This window comes from Odocoileus virginianus, chromosome 8, assembly GCF_023699985.2.
Source record: "Odocoileus virginianus isolate 20LAN1187 ecotype Illinois chromosome 8, Ovbor_1.2, whole genome shotgun sequence".
NCBI classification, from domain to species: Eukaryota; Metazoa; Chordata; class Mammalia; order Artiodactyla; family Cervidae; genus Odocoileus; species Odocoileus virginianus.
This window is the reverse complement of record NC_069681.1, coordinates 24,514,505-24,533,983: the sequence shown is the minus strand read 5'-3', so window position 1 is coordinate 24,533,983 and position 19,479 is coordinate 24,514,505. Positions and strand designations below refer to the sequence as shown.

Below are 19,479 nucleotides of genomic sequence, written 5' to 3'. Positions count from 1 at the left end.
TTGTGACTCAAACATGCAGTCATGTCCATGACAGAGCTCACACACTACGGTTCTGCAGGAAGTTCTTTCAATGGCTGTGTTCCTCTGTTAGTAGCTTCCGTTCCCGGTGGGTTAATTTAATGTTTTAAGTGAAACAACTAATACACAAGTGTGTCTTATTGTTGGGAAACCCAAATTACTAAAATCTGAACTTTTTTTTAAAAAAAGTACAGATTTCTCTCTATGTATGCAGGGAAAAAAAAAGTCTTTGGTCTAAAGAATCTTCTTGTATGACTTTTTATGAACAGCTAGCTGGCCTAGAAAAATGTGAAGTATGATCTGTTTTGTCCAGAAGGCACTTGCGCCTCTCTGCACGCGCCTCGCTGTGTAGGGGACGACAGACTCAGCTGTGCTGTCGCCCCGTCATCCGCCCTCTGCTTTACAGGTGTTGCTATTTACACGGGCATGGAAACCAAGATGGCACTGAACTATCAATCAAAGTCCCAGAAGCGCTCTGCTGTTGAAAAGTAAGCTCGTATATCCCATGCATTGAATCACGTGAAAAGTCTATAGCCATACCAACCTAATGCGCCCAATCTTATCCGAATCATGTAAAAAATCCGTGACTTCCACTGTCACAAACCCTGGCAGTTGTGAAATCGTTCTCCTGTTGGTCTGACCAGCAACTCCTTCCTGAGGTCTGACAGACGGTTGGGGTGATGATTTAGATCTTAGATCAACTATCTCATTTCGTGGGGCTGTAGATGCCTTTCACCCCAGCCACATCCGTAGACTCCCACCTGAGTGCGGACACCTGGGTCAAGGTCAGCTGCGGATGCCCATCAGGTCCTCCTGTGAAAAAGTTGAAATTAGGTAGCTTTTCTGATGTGGTTTCACTGAGGAAAAGTGTGAGCAGAGCCAGCAATCTTCATTAAACAGTAAAATCCTTTTGATAAGTCATGACAGAGTTGAGTTTGTAAGAAAATGTGACCCAGGTGGCATCTTTGCCTCACAAAATATAGTGCGTCCCTAACCTGAGATGGACGGCCGAGTGACCTCACGCTGTGAAATAGAGAGATACCGGCTCCTTAGTAGATTGGGGGTGACTGTTGGGGCACCGTTGTTTGCTGTTGGCAAGTCAACCTTGAAGTGGGATCCTGGGTCTCTGCCCACCTGTGGCTGCATCAGCTGTGGAGTTGGGCCGTCTGTTCTTATTAAAGAAGGATGCTTAGTTTCCAGATGTCTGCATGGACAAATAGGTCTCAGAAATAGATACTGGAAAATCAAACTTCCTTCATAGGCTCCTAAGACACTGGCTAAGGACTCAGCACTTTTCCTACACAAGGCATTTGCTGCCTCCTTCCCGCCTCCTCCAGGTTAGGAACACACTGGCCGATGCTTCGTGGTAGAAGACGTTGACTTCCGGGTGTTCTGTGAATTACGAGCCCGAGACCATGCAGACGCCCTCTGAGCGGGGCGGGCATGCGCTGCGCTCCTGTCCCCAGGGCCCCCTGCCCCCAGCTCTGTCCCTGTGGCCCCAAACGCAGGCCAGCGCCGAGTGGACTCAGATGTAGACGAGCTCGCCTTTTCCGCTGTGACATTGGTCGGGGGCCCCTCTAAAACCTTTGCCGTGTTGTTCCCGTCTGCTCGCCACGTGCTTGTTCCCACGTTGGTGAGAAGGCGGACACCCAGCTCGGGGTCCCTGGGGAGCAGGCGCTCGGTCTCCACGAAGACGTCTCGTGTTCCAGATCGATGAACGCGTTCCTCGTGGTGTACCTGTGCATCCTCATCAGCAAGGCGCTCATCAACACCGTCCTGAAGTACGTGTGGCAGAGCGAGCCATTCCGGGACGAGCCGTGGTACAACCAGAAGACGGAGGCCGAGAGACAGAGGAACCTGGTACGGCGGAGGCACCCTGCGGGCGGGCGCGGTGGACGCCTGGGGGCACGGGATGACGAGATGCTGGTGGTAGACACACTGGTGACAGGGAAAGAATCAGCTACACCCGCCCCCTGCGCAGGCACTGGTCGCTCCACCTTCTTTGGGTATTTGAATATTCAGGTCTGGAAAGTTATCGGCTTCCATCCTAAATTCATAAGGACGAACCTTAAACATTGGGAGCACGGAGTCTAAACCACTGGGCCACCAGGCAAGTCCCAATATGTTTATTTGGTTAAATCTCCTCTACTTAGGGGCTCCCCTAGTGGATCAGATGGTAAAGCGTCTGCCTGCAATGCAGGAGCGGAGAAGGCCATGGCACCCCACTCCAGTGCTCTTGCCTGGAAAATCCCATGGACGGAGGAGCCTGGTGGGCTGCAGTCCATGAGGTCGCTAAGAGTCGGACACGACTGAGCGACTTCACTTTCACTTTCATGCGCTGGAGAAGGAAACGGCAACCCACTCCAGTGTTCTTGCCTGGAGAATCCCAGGGACAGGGGGGCCTGGTGGGCTGCCGTCTCTGGGGCCTCACAGAGTCGGACACGACTGAAGCGACTTAGCAGCAGCAGCAGCAATGCAGGAGACCCGGGTTCGATCCCTGGGTCGGGAAGATCCCCTGGAGAAGGAAACAGCCACCCACTCCAGCATCCTTGCCTGGAAAATCCTGTGGTCGGAGGAGCCTGATAGGTCACAGTCCATGGGGTCGCAGAGTCAGACACGACTAAGTGACCTCACTTCCACTTCCACTTCCTTGGCTTAAAATGGTACCGTTTTCTGGCCGGGCCTACTGCGTCTACCTGAGCCATGTGCAAATCCCAGCCTGGGCCCCTACCTCTTTCCTGTGCTCAGGCCAGCCTGCCAGGAGACTAAATGGCTCAGAAATAAGGACAAAATAGACAGAAAAGCCGCTTGTCCAGACCTAAGCTTGGTCATTTGCCAGAATCTCAGAGGAAACAGAATAATCACACTCTTGGGTGTCCTCCGGGCTGTCTCCAGGTGTGACTCACAGGTGACCCACCCCGCCCCCCACCAGCAGCACAGGTGTGGGGCCAGCCTCGGCGCCGACGTGGGCGGGCAGAGGAGAGCAGACCGCCCCGAGGCCCCAGGGGGCCTTCCCCTTCGGGCCTGAAGCGCCTGTGTTCACAGGCAGCACTTGCTGAGCTGAGGTCCAGCGCTCGCAGTGCTGGCCGTGACCGCGCCACGCCGTCTCAGTTCCTCAGGGCCTTCACGGACTTCCTGGCCTTCATGGTTCTCTTCAACTACATCATCCCCGTGTCCATGTACGTCACCGTGGAGATGCAGAAGTTCCTGGGCTCCTACTTCATCACCTGGGACGAGGAGATGTTTGACGAGGAGATGGAGGAAGGGCCGCTGGTCAACACCTCGGACCTGAACGAGGAGCTGGGGCAGGTCGGTATCTCCGGAGCGGTCTTCTCTCTCTGGCTGGTGGGGGAGCCCCTCACACCTGCATCCTCGGGCTTCCAGAGGCCACGTGACTCTCAGCCTTCAGGCAGACCCCCTGGGTGTTCAGAGGGGGACGCTGCCATCCCTGAGCAGATACGACTGACACCCGAAAGACGGTAGCAGAGCGGCTTCCCCGTCCTCGTGTGACGGTGGGGGTACCTCTGTGTCGACAAGTTAGGCAGACTGGCCGCTCACTCGCCGACACCGGCTCACCCGTGGCCTTTCTAAGCAGGGCTGATCCCGGGTTTTGAGGGCCTGAGCTGGGGTGAATCGGCAATGAGCCCTCAGCTCCCCCGGCCGTCTTTTCAGTCCTCGCGGCCCCGGGTCATCACTGTCGGGGCGGGCAGAGTGAGCCTGCGCTTCAGTCTCTGGCGTGAAGAGTTCACAGCCCCCCGCTGAGCTGCTCCCGGCTGCCAGCTGGGGGCCTGAGCTCTGCGCCGTCTTGACCTGCTGAGTGGGGGTGACAGCCGGGACCCGCCCTGCACAGAGCTCGCTGGGGGAGGGGTGGCGCCGTGGGGGGCCCGAGCCCCTCGGGGGCAGCCTGGCAGACAGCCGTGTCCGCAGGTGGAGTACGTGTTCACGGACAAGACGGGCACCCTCACCGAGAACAACATGGAGTTCAAGGAGTGCTGCGTGGAGGGCCACGTGTACGTGCCCCACGCCGTCTGCAACGGCCAGGTGCTCCCCGACGCCTCCGCCATCGACATGATCGACGCCTCCCCGGGCACCAGTGGGCGGGTAGGTAGGCATGCTCCCTGCCCTCGTCCCGCCCCCCCCCCACCTTCCCACAGGCATGTCTCGGGACAGAGCAAGGGCACCTCTCGTCCTGGGGTCTGGGACAGAACCGACTCTCCCGTGACTCGCAGGAAGAAAAGACGTGGGTGCAGGTGTCCCCGGTGAATCTGGCCGTCGCGTCGGGGCTGGAGACAGCTCGCGTCGCACTTGAGCTGGGTCACTGTGGGCTGAGAGTAGGGGACCCTGCAGGCTGTGCGTGCTCACACATGGACACACAGGAACACAGACCCGGACGCACACAGACATCAGGCCGCATAGGTGCTCCCACACGCTGCACGGTTGTGCACACGCACGCACATGGGCACACAGACATCAGGCCGCATAGGTGCTCCCACAAGCTGCACGGTTGTGCACACGCACGCACATGGGCACAGACACACACAGCCTGGTGCTGTGGCTCCAGGCCTCTCCCTCCAGGAGGGGCCGTTACCCTCGTCAGCGGTCACCAGGAGGCCCTTCCAGAAACTCGAACCTGCCGCCTCCCTGAGCCCATGTCCATCTTGTCTGGCCTGGACCCCGCGGCTGCCCCCAGAGGCAGAGCTGACGCTCCCTGACCCCTGGCGGCTGCAGGCCCTGCTTCGTTGCTTGTCGTCGGCTGTTTGGGTTCCTTTGTCTTAAGCGGGCGTGCTTAAAGCCGTGGGCTGTGCTGTGTTTCAGGAGCGGGAGGAGCTGTTTTTCCGGGCCCTCTGTCTGTGCCACACCATCCAGGTGAAGGACGACGATGAAGTGGACGGACCCCGGAAGTCGCCGGACTCGGGGAAGCGCTCCGTGTACATCTCGTCCTCGCCCGATGAGGTGGCCCTGGTCGAGGGCATCCAGAGGTGCGTGTCGGGCGACTCTGGCCCTGGAAGCGGGGGTGTTCTGGGCACTGTCCACCGTCACCATGGACGCGTCCTGGCAGCATCCTGACCAGGCCCCTGGGCCCGGTGCGTTCCACTAGGGTGGGGGCCAGGTGATCACTGACTGGGCTCTGATCCCCACGGCAGTGGATGTGGGTTCCTCCTGCTGTCTTAGATGGTAGTTTTCCCTGCGAACTTCTACAGTAAGTAGAGGCATTGAAACACTCACAGGCTTTTTTAAGATGCAGCCTTCGAATCCCTGTGACAGGTCTTCCTCGTCCATCCTAGAAAGCTGATGCTCAGAGAGGTCAAGCAACCTCCGCAGAGTCACCCAGCGCGGAAGGGCTGGCTGGGCGCTGGGCTGCTCACCGTTCGCCCCGAGTCCTGCCCTGCCAGCGCCTTCAGGCCTCTTTCTGGGAGTTGTTGCTGCCTCATGACACGGGGCTGTACGCAAACACTCGGGAAAACACTTCTCTCCAGTTGCGTAATTCCAGGTCTTTCCTTTCTCATCACCGATGACCCTGATTTAACTCCGAAGGTGCGGGATTGGCGACAGAGCACAGGGGACTAACCCAGAACCTCATAATAACTTGCAGCAGAATATGAGCTGTGGCAAGAACCTAGTCGCACCGCTGTACGCCTGAAACTCACACCATAGTCTGAGTCAACGGCCCTTCAGTTAAAAAATCAGTGAAGGCACTAACCTCCCCCTTCACTGCCCTCGGAGCGCGGACACCGGGCACCTCTAGCCTATTGGAACCATGTTTTTGTCACGGACTAAATGCTGCATTTTTCCCCTGCAATTTGAAAGTGATATCAGGTGTGTATGTTGTGTATTCAGCATACATATTCATGCATACCCAGGGGAGATTTCTCAAAGCGAGCGAGGTTTATGTCTTCTTGGAAAACGAGCGTTCAGGCACTGAGGCACGTTCAGTCATAGGGACCACCCCCGAGCTGCCTCTCCTTCAGCAGCCAGCTCCCGCCAGGCCAGCGGGCCCTGACCCGCAGGCCCCGGCGTCTGCGTACTGTCAAGGCTGCCGCGGCGCTCGAGCGTGTGTCCACCTCCCGTAAGCTCCTTGCGTCCAGAAGCCAGGCCCGTTTCCTCTGGCCTGTTTCTGGGCCGGCGTGGGCAGAGCTCCCGCGCGTGCCGGTGTTGGATGGACGTCACGACTCGAGCACCCTGCGGCCCCGTGTTGAGCTGGGCTGTGGTTTCCTTGTCAGCAGACCGAGCGTCCGCCTGGAGATTGACAGGCTCCCACGTCCTAATTCTGACAGCATAACCAACTTCTGAAGGGCCGCCCTGATAGTAGAGACAGGGCCCAGTCCGCAGACCTGCTGCCCGCCAGAGCCACCAGCAGGAAGCAGCGCATCACGTGTGAGGCGCCGAGCGGCCATTCCCAAGTCCAGTTTCCCTGGGCTCATGGAGAATGTTTTGATACAGTGAATAAATGCAGTACTGACTTCGCCATGCAGCCTACAGTCTCCGTTTTACTGGAAGCGTTTCTTTTCCAAAAGGAAAGCTCTCCCAAAGTGTGAAAGAGAAATATGTGCGGGGAGGAGACAGGTCCACGCTAACCCCGGCTCTGCCTGCCCCGCAGGTTTGGCTTCACGTACCTGAGGCTGAAGGACAATTGCATGGAGCTGCTGAACCGGGACGGCGGCGTGGAGAGGTGAGGGCACCACCGGATGGGAGCGGAATTTGGCGCTGTCTTCCCAGCGTTTTCTCACCGGAGAAAACACCAAAGTCTCTGTGCTCCTCCCATGATGCTTCCTCCCCCTTCTCGGTAACGACCCCAAGAACGTCGCCAGAACGCCCGGAGTCTGAGTCGGACGCTTAGAGGAGAGGTCGGGTGGTGGTGGACCGTCCGACAGGCTCGGGTGATGCCATGCAGGGCCTGTTTTACTGCAGGAGCTCGGGACCCTTCTCGTCCGCTCTGACACCCCGGGGCCGTGCTCTGATCCCCACAAGAGGGAAGACGTGAGCCCTCCCCCCCTCAGCGGCCCCGGGATGCTGCGTCCGCGGAGCCCGTTCCAGGCCGTGGAGGGTGGGGTCCTGTAGAAGCGCTGAGCAGGAGACGCACGGGGGATGTCTCGCTTTCCACATCGCCCTTCAGGGACTGTCCAGCCTGAAAGTGCTGGTCCCAGAGACACGCGCGTGTCTCGATTTTGACTTGACTTGGACCGTGGGGTTGTCCATCTCTCCTGGGTAAATAAGCACTAGTGGGCTGTTACGGAGATGGCGCAGTTGGTAATGAATATAACATTTGGTGACGATGGTCTCAAAGAACGGGATTTTAAATTTCTGTTCTGGAAAAGTAGACTCCCAGGGTGTGGGGGAGGTGGTGAACCCCTGACTCCAGAAGGGGTTCTGGGTTCTCCAGCCACGGTCAGCCGTGGCTCTTCCCCAAAGCAACGTGGGGGCCTCCGGGCGCCCTGGTGTGACCCCGGGGAGGACAGTGACGCTGCTGTCCGGCTCCTGCTTCCCAGCTGGACAGGCAGGCGAGAGCACGTCTCAGGCCATCACCACCTGGTGCGGCCGGGCAGCCTCACAGCCGTGACGGGCCGACGACCCACCCGCTCCTCTAGGGGCCGTGTCACCCGCAGGGAGGCTGGCCGTCACCCAGATGCGGTGACTCACGGAGCCAGGTGGTCGTCAAAATGAGTTTTCAATCTCTCTTTCAGGTTTGAGTTGCTGGAAATTTTGAGTTTCGACTCAGTAAGAAGGCGAATGAGTGTAATTGTCAAGTCTGCTACAGGTAGAAATTTCTTTCCCTTTGATTTGTCAAATGATCCATTGTGGCTGTGCTTTATTCTGACGCCTAAACTCAGTGGGGCTCTAGGATTTAACCATTTGTCCTCCCTTTTAAACACAGAGAAACCCGCACTGGCTGTTCACCTCCAGCCCTATTTAGGCCCCAGCATCTTAGGCTGGCTTAGGCATCCTTGGGTTTTCCCTTGAGGGGCAGTCTGGTGACCCATCCACCGGGCGCCTCCTCACCTGCCCCTCAGTTTAGACACAAGGCAGCCTGTGTCCTGGGCCCCCCACCCCATCCGCGCCCGCAGACCCTCCCCGGTCTGGGCTCTCCACCTCAGACCCTCTCCCAGGACGTCTCCTCGACCACCTGTCGGAGGCCTTCGTGGTTTCCTCGGCCCAGTGAGCTGTGAGGGCTCCCGTCCTCTCTGGGCCGCAAGCGTCCTGACTGGGGGGTACACCTGGTCAGCAGCGTTCCCGCCACCTCAGTGCTGAGTGCTCGGTGAATGCTGTCGGACGGCGCTTGCTGACTCGGCTTCCGTGGCATCTTACCAAGCGACGTGGGATCTTACTCTCTGTTGTTTCTTGAAACTAGACCATACCAGGCTTATGTTTTTCTCTCTGGAATCCTGCCCGGCAAGCAGGCAGACGGAGACGCTGCCCTGAAACTATAAACAGAGCCCGCCTGAAGACGGTCTGAGGGCACGTGGGAGGGTTCCACGTCAACATGGTCCTCACACCGCGTTGACCAGAAGTGCCTGCTCTGTCTCCCGAGCTGGTAGGGACGTCGGGGGGTGCTGAAGCCCATCTTTCAGCCGCTCCCTGGGAACCACGCTCCACACCCTGGGGAACACGGCCAGCTGGGCTGGCTCTCTGACCCATGGGGCTCCCTCCCCTCCAACCGGGTTGTCAGATGTGACGGCTCCACCCACAAGACTCACACCAGTGACGCCGTGAAAGCTCAAGCACTTTATGTCAATGATCCTGTAGCTCATGGCCACGGGGTTGGTGGGACATGGGAAGCGCGCTGCCTATTGTGTTTGGAGACGAGTCCCCGGGCACCCGTGCTGCCTCCGCTGCCTCTGGGCAGTGCTTGGCTTATCCAGGGCAAAGGTGTTCGGCTGCAGAAGTTCACACCATCAGGCTTCTTGTTCAGTGACTCCCCCGCACAGATGTGAGGTCTAGGAGGTGAACCGTGTTGGGGACAGTCCGTGAGCCGGCCGTCATGACCGCCGCGGCGGGAAGTGACACCCCTGCTGCTCAGACACCATCCTCCGCCCTGTCCGCACGCTCTCCTGGACTGCCCGGAGCTCCATCCTGGTACCCGGGGCTGGAATATGGAGTCTTCACAAACAGCTCCACTTCGGCCATGAACAGCGTGGCTGAGCCTGGAGCAGGCACTGGGGCATGGGAAAGACTTGCATCCTCAGCGACTGAGCTGTTGAAAGTCCTTTCCTTGAGGAGATTTCCTGGGGCACCTCTTGGGGCTTCATGTGAGAGGCCAGGGCATCGGAGCCCACCGCGGCAGCAGTTAATCCACAGACGCTGACTGTTTAATTAAAGAAAGTGTGAAAGTGAAAGTGTTAATCACTCAGTTGTGTCTGACTCTTTGTGACCCCGTGGACTATAGCCCACCAGGCTCCTCTGTCCATGGAGTTCTCCAGGCAAGAACGCTGGAGTGGGTTGCCATCCCCTTCTCCGTTAATTAAGGAAGCTGTTCTCTAAGCAGTGATTCCTCCCCGGCGTTGGCACCGGCTGCACGGAGTGACGGCCTCCTGGGCAGGATGGAGGCCAGAGGCCTGCGGCCCGGGGCTCAGTGGCCCGCCCTGGGAGCTGCTGCAGCCGCGGGCGCTGCCTGGGCCCAGGCACCGCAGTCAGTCACAGTGCCGTGTGCGGGCACTGCTCTGGAGGCATCACCTCTCAGACCTTTACCAGCCCGGAGAAGCAGGAGCTAGAGCTGCTGCCCAGGACTGTCTTCTCTAGGCCTTACACGTCGCCTTGCACTCCGGACGTTCTCTGCTTGACCGCAGCTTTAGGCTGAACACATCTCACACTCCAGCGGGTAAAGAGGGAAGACAGGTCAGGACGGGGGGAAATCTCAGTCGTTCACAAGCCATTACTGTGAGTCTTCTGGGATTTTTCTAGGACAAAGAATTACTGTTCAAGGCTGCATCACTATTCAGAGTTGGCTGGACCAGAGAACTTGTTCTGTGTCATGTGACGTGTGAGCATTGCATGGAAACCACAACTGGTGCCCACAAGGATCCCGTGCCAGGCTGGCGGGCGCACGACCAGGAGTCCTGGGTCAAGGGCTGAGAGTGCAGGCTTCTCCTCGGCGTTCGAGATTTCTGTCTGAAGACAAATTTGGAAGAGACCCCGGTTCCAGAGACAAGCCCCTTGGTGTTTCCACGAACAGAGCTGTGTGCTTTGCAGGCCAGGATATTCCTCATAAAACAGGAGCCCCGGTGCCAGCAACCTGTGGTCAGCGCGGATGCCGTGTCCCGTCCACCCTGACCTGGCTAAGGGAGAACCTTCCAGCTTGAGGGGCGAGGAGTGTGCCCCCCAGCACTGACACGTGTGAAGTGACTGGGGCGGCAGGTGGGGGAGGATAGTACCACAGATGCGTCTCGTAACTCTAGTGCACACAGGCTGGTCCGATGGTCACGTCCGGTGCCCCAGCAGCTCACTGCCCATTTGGGGTTGGCCACACCCTTGTGTCCTTACGCCCAAACCCCAGCCCGGTCCTGTGGTGGTTTATCCCTCAGTCACATCCCTGCCAGGGAGCTGGTGGAGGTGACGGGAGGAAGGCTGCCTGGAGCCAGTGTCTGTCCTTCTTCCCGACTTCCCTGAGATGCTGGTGATGTTGGAATAAGATGAGGCTTTGCAGGGGCGGGAGTCTGTGGCTTTGGCGTTCCCGGCTTCACAGGTTAACTGGTCCGTCGACATTTCCACAACAGCCTCGGCACTGGTGCCCCTGGTTTTGTTTTGTTTTGTTTTCCATTTATTTTTATTAGTTGGAGGCTAATTACTTCACAACATTGCAGTGGGTTTTGTCATACATTGACATGAATCAGCCATGGAGATCCATGTATTCCCCATCCCGATCCCCCCTCCCACCTCCCTCTCCACCCGATCCCTCTGGGTCTTCCCAGTGCACCAGGCCTGAGCACTTGTCTCATGCATCCCACCTGGGCTGGTGATCTGTTTCACTATAGATAATATACATGCTGTTCTCTCGAAACATCCCACCCTCGCCTTCTCCCACAGAGTCCAAAAGTCTGTTCTGTACATCTGTGTCTCTTTTTCTGTTTTGCATATAGGGTTATCATTACCATCTTTCTAAATTCCATATATATGTGTTAGTATACTGTAATGGTCTTTATCTTTCTGGCTTACTTCACTCTGTATAATGGGCTCCAGTTTCATCCATCTCATTAGAACTGATTCAAATGAATTCTTTTTAACGGCTGAGTAATATTCCATGGTGTATATGTACCACAGCTTCCTTATCCACCTGGTTTTGTTTTTAAATAAAAGCATCATTTGAAAGATATCTCTGTCTTCCCCATAGCGTGAGTCAATGAAAGTCTTCTCACCTCGTTTTCTAGGAGAAATTTACCTGTTTTGCAAAGGAGCAGATTCTTCCATATTTCCCCGAGTGATAGAAGGCAAAGTGGACCAGATCCAATCCAGAGTGGAGCGCAACGCGGTGGTGAGATGCTGGGGAATGGGGGGTCCTCGTGTCTCTTCTCCCGTGGAGGGGGTGGGGGGCCCTCTTGCTGGGCGGCAGGAGGGCGCACTGCGGGGGGCCCAGCTGCATCCTCTCCAGGGGGGCACCGCCCCCCGCAGCCTTCCACTGGCGTTTGGTGGCTGGAGAGGGGTGTGTTGTCCAGAATGGCAAGCACAGTATGACGCTGTTGGAGAGAGGAGATCTTCCTCCGGAGGATTTCTAGGGACTGGCGCTGTGTGTTGTGACTTCATCTGTTTGGTTTTCTTCCACATTTCACCTGAAGCAAGTACTCAGTCTGTTCTTAGGTCATCAGAGCTTTGTCTCAGCACCGTTGGTTGAACAAGACTATTCTTGCCCTGTTGGACAGCCTTGGCATCCTTGTAAAAAGTCACGCAGCCACATATGCAGGTTTTCCCTTTTGGGCTCCCAGGTCTGTTCTGTTGGTCTCTGCCTGTCTTTATGCTAAGACCACACTGTTTTGGTTACTTAACTCTTTCCCGTGACTTTTGAAACCAGGAACCGTGAGTCTATCTTTAAGCCTTGTTCTTCTTTTATAAGATTGTTGTTTATTCTGAGTCGCTTGAGGTTCCATGTGAATTTTAGGGTGAGTTTTCCCATTCCCACAAAATGCCATTGGGATTCTTATCAGGGTTGCACAGAATCTGTAGTTCATGTTGGATAGTGTGGTCATCATGGGAATATTGTCTTGGAATTCATAAACACAGGACACCTTCCATCCGCTTAGGTCTTCCATGACTTCTTTCAGCAACGCATTATAGTTTTCGGTCTATGAATTCTTCACCCACCTCCATGGTTTAACTCATTCTTAGGTATTTTATTCTTTTTGATGCTATTATAAATGGAATTGTTTTCTCGATTTCCTTTTTAGATTGTTTTCTTTTTGGATAGTTAGTGTATAGAATATGCAGCTGTTTTTGTATGCTGGCTTTGTATTCTGCACCTTTACTGAGATGTCTATTATTAGTTCCAACATTTTTGTGTATGAAATCCTTTGAGTTTTCTACATATAAGATCCTATCATCTGAGAACAGAGGTAAGTTTATTTCTTCCCTTCCAACTTGGATGCCTTTTTTTTCTTGCCTATTTGCTTTAGTTAAGACTTCCAGCACCATGTTGAATAGAAGTGGGAAAGCAGTCATCCTTATCTTGTCCTTGACCTTAGGGGAAATAACTTTGACTCTTTCCTGACTGAGTATGATGCTGGCTGAGTTTCCGTGTGTGGCTTTTATAAGGTTGAGGAAGTTCCTTTCCTCCTAGTTTATTGAGTGGTTTAATCAGGAGAAGGGGACGACAGAGGATGAGATGGTTGAACGATATCACCAACTCAGTAGACATGAGTTTGAGCAAACTCGGGAGATAGTGAAGGACAGGAAGCCTGGTGTGCTGCAGTCCATCGGGTCACAGAGTCGGACACGACTGAGTGACTGAAAAATAACAAGAATCGTGCAAAGGGGTTGGGGTTTGTCAGATGCTGGGGTTTGGGTTTTTTTGCATCTGTTGAGTCATCATATGAGTTTTTCCTCCTTTTTCTATTTGTGTCATATATTACATTGATTTTCATATGTTGAATCAGCCTTGCATTCCTAGGATAGATGCCACTTGGTCATGTGAATGATCATTTGGATATGCTGTTGGATTCAGCTTACGGACATTCTGTTGAAGACCTTTGCGTCTATGTTTGTGAGAGCTCGTGACTGTAATTTTTTTTCCTTGTAATATGTCTGTCTGGTTTTGTGTATCAATATCATTTTATATACAGTGTCTATGGTTTTATTAGTACTTAGCAGGAGGAATAGAGAAAAGCATTTCTACTTCATGTTTCCACGAGGGGAAGTCCCATATCTGCCTTGACAAACAAGGTTTTATTTATTTCTAAAGCTTCTGCTGACCGTTCACTCCAATTCTACATTCTGGGACAACTCTGGATTATTAACCTCTTATCTTTTATTACTAAGGTCTTATCTTTCGATGGCCCTGGTTTGTGTTCTGTGTTCCCACGCTAACTAGTTGGAGCACTTGACAGCCGATCATGACTGTGTATCTAACGTGCTCATGAGCAGTTCAGCCACAGGTGACTGGCACTGGGGCGGGGGTCTCTGGTTCTCCACTTTGTCACCTCAGCTGGAGAGCAGATGTCGGGAGAGCTTCCGGGAGTGACGCTCGGGCTCATGGTCAGGGCTGCTGCGTGTCCTGCAGGAGGGGCTCCGGACCTTGTGTGTGGCCTACAAGAGGCTCGTCCCAGAAGAGTACGAAGGCATCTGCAAGCTGCTGCAGGCCGCCAAGGTGGCGCTTCAGGACCGGGATAAGAAATTAGCCGAAGCCTATGAGCAAATAGAAACAGGCCTGATCCTGCTCGGCGCCACAGCCGTGGAGGACCGGTGAGGACGTGTTGTGCTTGCTCTCAGAAACCGTGATGGTGTGAAGGGGGAGCGGGGCCGCCCAGGGTCGCGGGGGCATCGTCAGGCTGGGCGGGCTCTCCAGATGCCTTGGGTGGGGTCAGGCCTGGGTGATCCCTGACTTTCCACCAGTAAGAGGCCTGTTAAGTCACATTTTGCCAGAAGAAACCAGGAATGCCAGCATTTCCACACCTAGTTATGAACAGTCGAGATACAGGGCTGTTTTTCAGGTCTTTAGAATGGAATCAATAACTAATACTTTAGACCTTAACAGTTTTTGTCGTGGCTCACTGAAGAAATTTAAAATAATGAAATAGAAGATTGCAAAACCCCACCATAATAGCTGCTCAGATTACCAGCTACAGATTTTCACGATTCTGCACAGGAAGGGGCCCTCTGTCCACTGTGACGTCTGAAGCACACAGTGAAAGGAATAGTTTATAGTTTATTTTGAAGAAAAGAAAAAATATGTCCCAGCCTAGAAGAGTGGAACAGCAACGTCACGAAATTACTGAGCGTTGTTTCCCACCAAGTGTGAGAGTATGTGTTTATCCAACACTGACTTATCCTTGCCGTGCGGGGCCGTGTGGCTGGCTGCGACGGCGTTCTCAGGCTACAGCGAGTGGGGTCTCGCTGCGACGGCATTCTCAGGCTACAGCGAGTGGGGTCTCGCTGCGACGGCGTTCTCTGGCTGCGGAGCGCAGGCTGGAGGCGCCGGGCCTTCGGTGGTCGCGGCTCCTGGGCTCTCGAGCACAGGCTTAGTCACTGTGTATGGGCCTAGCTGCTCCACAGTACGTGGGATCTTCCTGGACCAGGGATTGAACCGTTGTCCCCTGCATTACCAAGCGGATTCTTAACCACTGGACCACCAGGGAAGCCCCTCAGTGTAAAAGTCTTGAAGGTCTGTATTGGTCCAGGATTCAGATCCTGATCTCAAGACCTCTGTTTTTCCTGGGGGTCGGCATTCCCCGGGTCCTCGGTCTCAGCAGACAGTTGGCCGACAGGCTGGTTTTGTTCTTATTTTAAGTCCTGACCCCTCTGCTCCTGGAAGCACGTCTCAGCACAGAGCAGCTGCGGTCATAGGACAGCTTGGTGACGGGTCGTGTGTGAGGAGAAGGAGGGTGTTCAGGAGGGGGCTGCTTGTCTGGGGAGGGGGACTGGTCCTTGGAAGAAGTAGGGGGAAGGGGGAGGCTCTCATGGGCGGAGGGACCCTCGCTAGCTGAGGGTCTCTCAAGGGCCGTGGGAGCTGTTGGCCTCAGTGGGGAGCTGGGACCTCAGGACGTTGAGAGCAGACCCCCGGGACCTGGGAGGGGGTGGCTTTGAAGTGGTTCTATTTGACCACGAGTCAGTTTTCTAAAATCTCTAGCCAGCACCTTTACAGATGCCTCTGACGAAATCACAGATATTTTTTTTCTATGTCTAGAATAGTAGGAAGTTTCCCCCAGGTTCTAACCAGATCATCCCAGTTAGAATACTTTTCTTTCCTTCCTCTCGGCACTGAACAGAAACAGGACACATCCTGGATACACACCTGTCAACAGCTAGGCCTCTAAGACCTAGAAGACAGGGCAGCCCTCCCTTCCCGCCGCCCAGCCTCCACCGTGAGGCGGGCACGGCTTTGATGCCAGACTTCCATGGATGGCGGGACAGCCTGACCAAGGTCAAGAGGGCCGTTTATCCTCATGCACGTTGTGTGAACTCTGCAAGCTTTGCGTTCTCCACGTGTAGAACAGGGTCGTCACTCAGTCCTCCTCCTGTGAGCTTTCGGCAAAGGCAACACGTCTCAGACAAGTGCTTCCTGCAGCGTCTGACGCCAAGGAAGCCTGTGACGCCAGCCAGCCGGTCCCAGGGCACGGCTGGCCTCCTCCTGTTTCACGTTCTTCAGGGGAACCTTGGCTCCAGTTGGACAGGAGGCAAAACTAGGACATTTTATGTGCAAAGAAAAGGGGGTGGGCGTCCCCTCTTTGCCAGGCCCTGTTTCCTGGTTCTGACTTTTCTCAGAAAGGGGGTGAGCGTCCCCTCTTTGCCAGGCCCTGTTTCCTGGTTCTGACTTTTCTCAGAAAGGGGGTGAGCGTCCCCTCTTTGCCGCCTGTTTCTGTCTAGCACTTTCAGAAAGGGTGTTTGGTCTTTTTGCAAGAAAGAAAAATCTGGTCCTACTCTAGAAAGGGGAACAGCAACGTCACAATTTACTAGGCCGTTGTTTCCTCACCAATTCGAAGTAAGGTGTTATCCACCCTGACTTGAGTCCTTTGCGTGCTGGGCTGTGGAGGGCTGGCGGCTTCCCCATGTCCAGCGGTGGGTTTCCTGTCTGACTCATTCTCAGGTAAAGGAGGTGGGTCCCCTCTTGCAGGCCGTTCTCTGGCTTGCGAGTCGCATGGAAGGCGCGGGCGTCTGTGTCCCGGCTCGCCTTTCACACGGCTTATCACTTGTATGGACAAGGCTGCACAGTACGTGGTCTTTCCATGGACCTACGTGTTCTGAACGTTGTCCCTACAAGGGTTGACATCCACTTTCCTTAACCCTGTACCACGGTTCTAGCCTCTTCAGTAAAAGTCTTGAAGTCTGATTGGTCCAGGTTCATCCTGATTCTGAAATTTTCTCAGATTTGTCTGGGGTCGCATTCCTTGCCTGTTCCTGGTTCTGTTTTCTCGAGGGTGGGTCCCTCTTTCAGCTTTCTGTCTGCTTCAAGGGAGGTTGCCCGTACCAGGCCTGTTTTCTGTTCTGATTTTCAGAAGGGTAGCGTCCCATGCCAGCCCTTTCTGTCTCTTTTCTCGGAAAGGGTGAGCGTCCTCTTCAGCCTTCGGTTCGACTTCGTCATAGGGGAAGCTTGGTGCGGGTCTGTTTGGGAAAGCAGTGGTGTTCGAGGGCTTGTCTCGGGGGGGGCGTCCCTTTTCCGGCATGTTCCTGGGTGACTTAAGAAGGGGGTGCGTCCCTATGTGCCGGCTTCTGGTCTGACTTCCTCGAAAGGTGGGGTCTCTTGCGGCCCGTTCCGTCGTGAGCTTTCTCAGGGGGGTCCCTTTGCAGGCCTCGTTCGGTTGACATTCTCAGAAGGGACCCCCGGGCCTTCGGAGGGTGTGGTTCTGAACTCTAGAGGGGTATTTGACCACCTCTGTTCAGGCCTTTTCTGGTCTTGACTTCCAAGACCTTACAGTCCCTGAGCTGAATCCAGATTTTGTTTTCTATGTCTAGAAAGGGTAGGAGTTTCCCCCAGTTCTTAACCAGACCTGTTCCCATGTTAATGACTTCTTTCATAAGGTCGGCCGTACAACATGCACAGCCCTGATACCTCGACTCTTCACAGAAGGGCGTCTAAGACCCTGACTTTGCGCAGCCCTCTTTCCCGGCTCCGACTTCCACCGAAGGGGGGCACGGCTTTGTGCCAGCTTCCATGGATGGCGGACAGCCTTGACAGTTTCAAGAGGTGCCTTATCCCATCGTTGTGGAACCTCAGCTTTTGGTTCTCTTTCTAGATAGACAGGGTCGTCCTCTTCCAGTCCTCCCCTGTGGTTTCGGGCAAAGGCAACCTCCAGACAAGTGGCTTCCTCATGCGTCTGACGCCAAGGAAGCCTGGTCCACCATGCCGTCCCAAGGACGGTGTGGCCTCCTCTTGTTACGTTCCAGGGAACCTTGGTCTCCAGTTGACAGGAGCAAAGGAGGACATTTATTGCAAAAAAAGGGGCTGTTGCCGTCCCCACTTTGCCAGGCCCTGTTTCCTGGTTCTGACTTTTCTCAGAAAGGGGGTGGGCGTCCCCTCTTTGCCAGGCCCTGTTTCCTGGTTCTGACTTTTCTCAGAAAGGGGGTGAGCGTCCCCTCTTTGCCAGGCCCTGTTTCCTGGTTCTGACTTTTCTCGGTTGGTGTTTCTGAGGGTCCTCCTTATAATTGCCCAGAATCTTCTGTGAGCAGCAAGTCTAGCCAGACAGAGAATCGTGTGCTTGGCAGATGCCATTTTGCTCCTTAATATTCATCCCCATGGATTATCTGGTATCAGGAAGCGTTTTGTTGTAAAAAGCTAATGTGAAAAGTGAAAGTCAAAGTGCTAGTTGCTCAGTCATATCCAACTCTTTGCAACCCCGTGGACTGTAGCCCGCCAGGCTCCTCTGTCCATGGGATTCTCCAGGCAAGGATACCTGAGTGGCTAGCTGTTTCCTTCTCCAGGGGATCTTCCTGACACAGGGGTCGAACCTGGGGTGTTGCAGGCAGATTCTTCGCCATCTGAGCTGCCTGGGAATAGCTCCAGGTCCTTTACAGTAAATCACAGGTCAGCACCAGGGTGCTTTTTAACTTGGGGGTGAAAATGAAGACGGGGTAGCAGACCCCAAGTCCTTGGACTTCTCCGGCTTGGTTTTCTGGTCCGTGCTGATGAAGGTGTGTCGTGCCCCCTGCCTAGGCTGCAGGAGAAGGCGGCTGATACCATCGAGGCGCTGCAGAAGGCGGGCATCAAGGTGTGGGTGCTCACGGGCGACAAGATGGAGACGGCGGCCGCCGCCTGCTACGCCTGCAAGCTCTTCCGCAGGGGCACGCAGCTGCTCGAGGTCACCACCAAGCGGCTGGAGGAGCAGACCCTGCACGACGTGCTCTTCGAGCTGAGCAAGACAGTGCTGCGCTGCAGCGCCAGCCTCACCCGGGACAGCTTCTCGGGGTAGGCGGGCGTCCGGGCCGCGGGCGGCGGCGGGGTGGCCTCCACGGGCAGGGCGGCGGCCCGCACTCCCCTGGGCAGACACGGTTCTGTCCTCTGGCCTCTGCCAGCATCTCGTGGTCGGGATCCAGACCAGAGCCTTGTCTTTTCAGCAGCTGTGATGTGTCTTTTTGCGTAGAGAGTATGTGTGTGCGCGCCCATGTTCACTTGCAGACTGCTGACAAAGGATACAGAGAGGCTTGATTCCTTGATTTACACAACATTGTGCCCACCAATTTCTGCGACACTTGGGGGCTGCACTATGAGTAGGGGTGGGGGGACAATGACACATGGTCGTTTGTCAAGTAAGATAAAACGGTGTATACCCAAGAGTTGTTTTTTCCAAGAATGTTCACCAATTAATTCACATTTTTTAACGTTGTCCTTGCTGGTCTTAGATGCACAATCTGAGATTAGACTTCATTTGAACTTAAATTTTCGTTAACTTAGGAAAAGCAAAGGGGGCTCTCTAGTCATATACGAATTTAAAATTATTCATTCATAAATAGTACAAAGCTATTGCCATTTACCTGGTCTGCAGAATTCTTTTGGGGGCTTAGAGATGTTCCTTGTAATTTTGAAACCCAGCAAAGAGAAGTATCATGACCACGTTCTTCCCAAGACAGGTAGAGTAGCAAGGAGTTACCAGCGGCCGTCAGGACTGCGGGGCTGAGGTGGCCTGGGGGTCGGGAGGAGAGGCCCATCTCTTCGGATGGCAGGGTAGATGCTCTCCTGCTGTTGTACTGCAGGCTGCCCAGGAATCCACAGTTATAACTGTTGTTTACTTTGTCCCAGTGAAATGAAAACATTAAGTTCACATTTAATTTTAAAATGTAGTCAAAGGTCTTGCAGCCACGAGTCTAGACTGTCTTATTATTGACAAAACT

The 19,479-nt window shown here is 54.7% G+C and overlaps 1 protein-coding gene across 7 annotated transcripts in view; it reads left to right on the top strand.

Moving 5' to 3' along the window:
* Window positions 1–19,479, top strand: part of ATP11A (ATPase phospholipid transporting 11A) — a 102,216-nt gene that overhangs the window by 60,981 nt on the left and 21,756 nt on the right. For all 7 annotated transcript variants that reach the window (XM_070471386.1, XM_070471390.1, XM_070471392.1 and 4 more), the window contains exons 10-19: window positions 425–506; window positions 1,728–1,878; window positions 3,130–3,327; window positions 3,946–4,119; window positions 4,834–4,997; window positions 6,617–6,688; window positions 7,701–7,774; window positions 11,379–11,482; window positions 13,718–13,899; window positions 18,305–18,556. In XM_070471386.1, coding sequence (XP_070327487.1) covers window positions 425–506; window positions 1,728–1,878; window positions 3,130–3,327; window positions 3,946–4,119; window positions 4,834–4,997; window positions 6,617–6,688; window positions 7,701–7,774; window positions 11,379–11,482; window positions 13,718–13,899; window positions 18,305–18,556 — 1,453 coding nt within the window. The remainder of the gene's footprint in view (window positions 1–424; window positions 507–1,727; window positions 1,879–3,129; window positions 3,328–3,945; window positions 4,120–4,833; window positions 4,998–6,616; window positions 6,689–7,700; window positions 7,775–11,378; window positions 11,483–13,717; window positions 13,900–18,304; window positions 18,557–19,479) is intronic.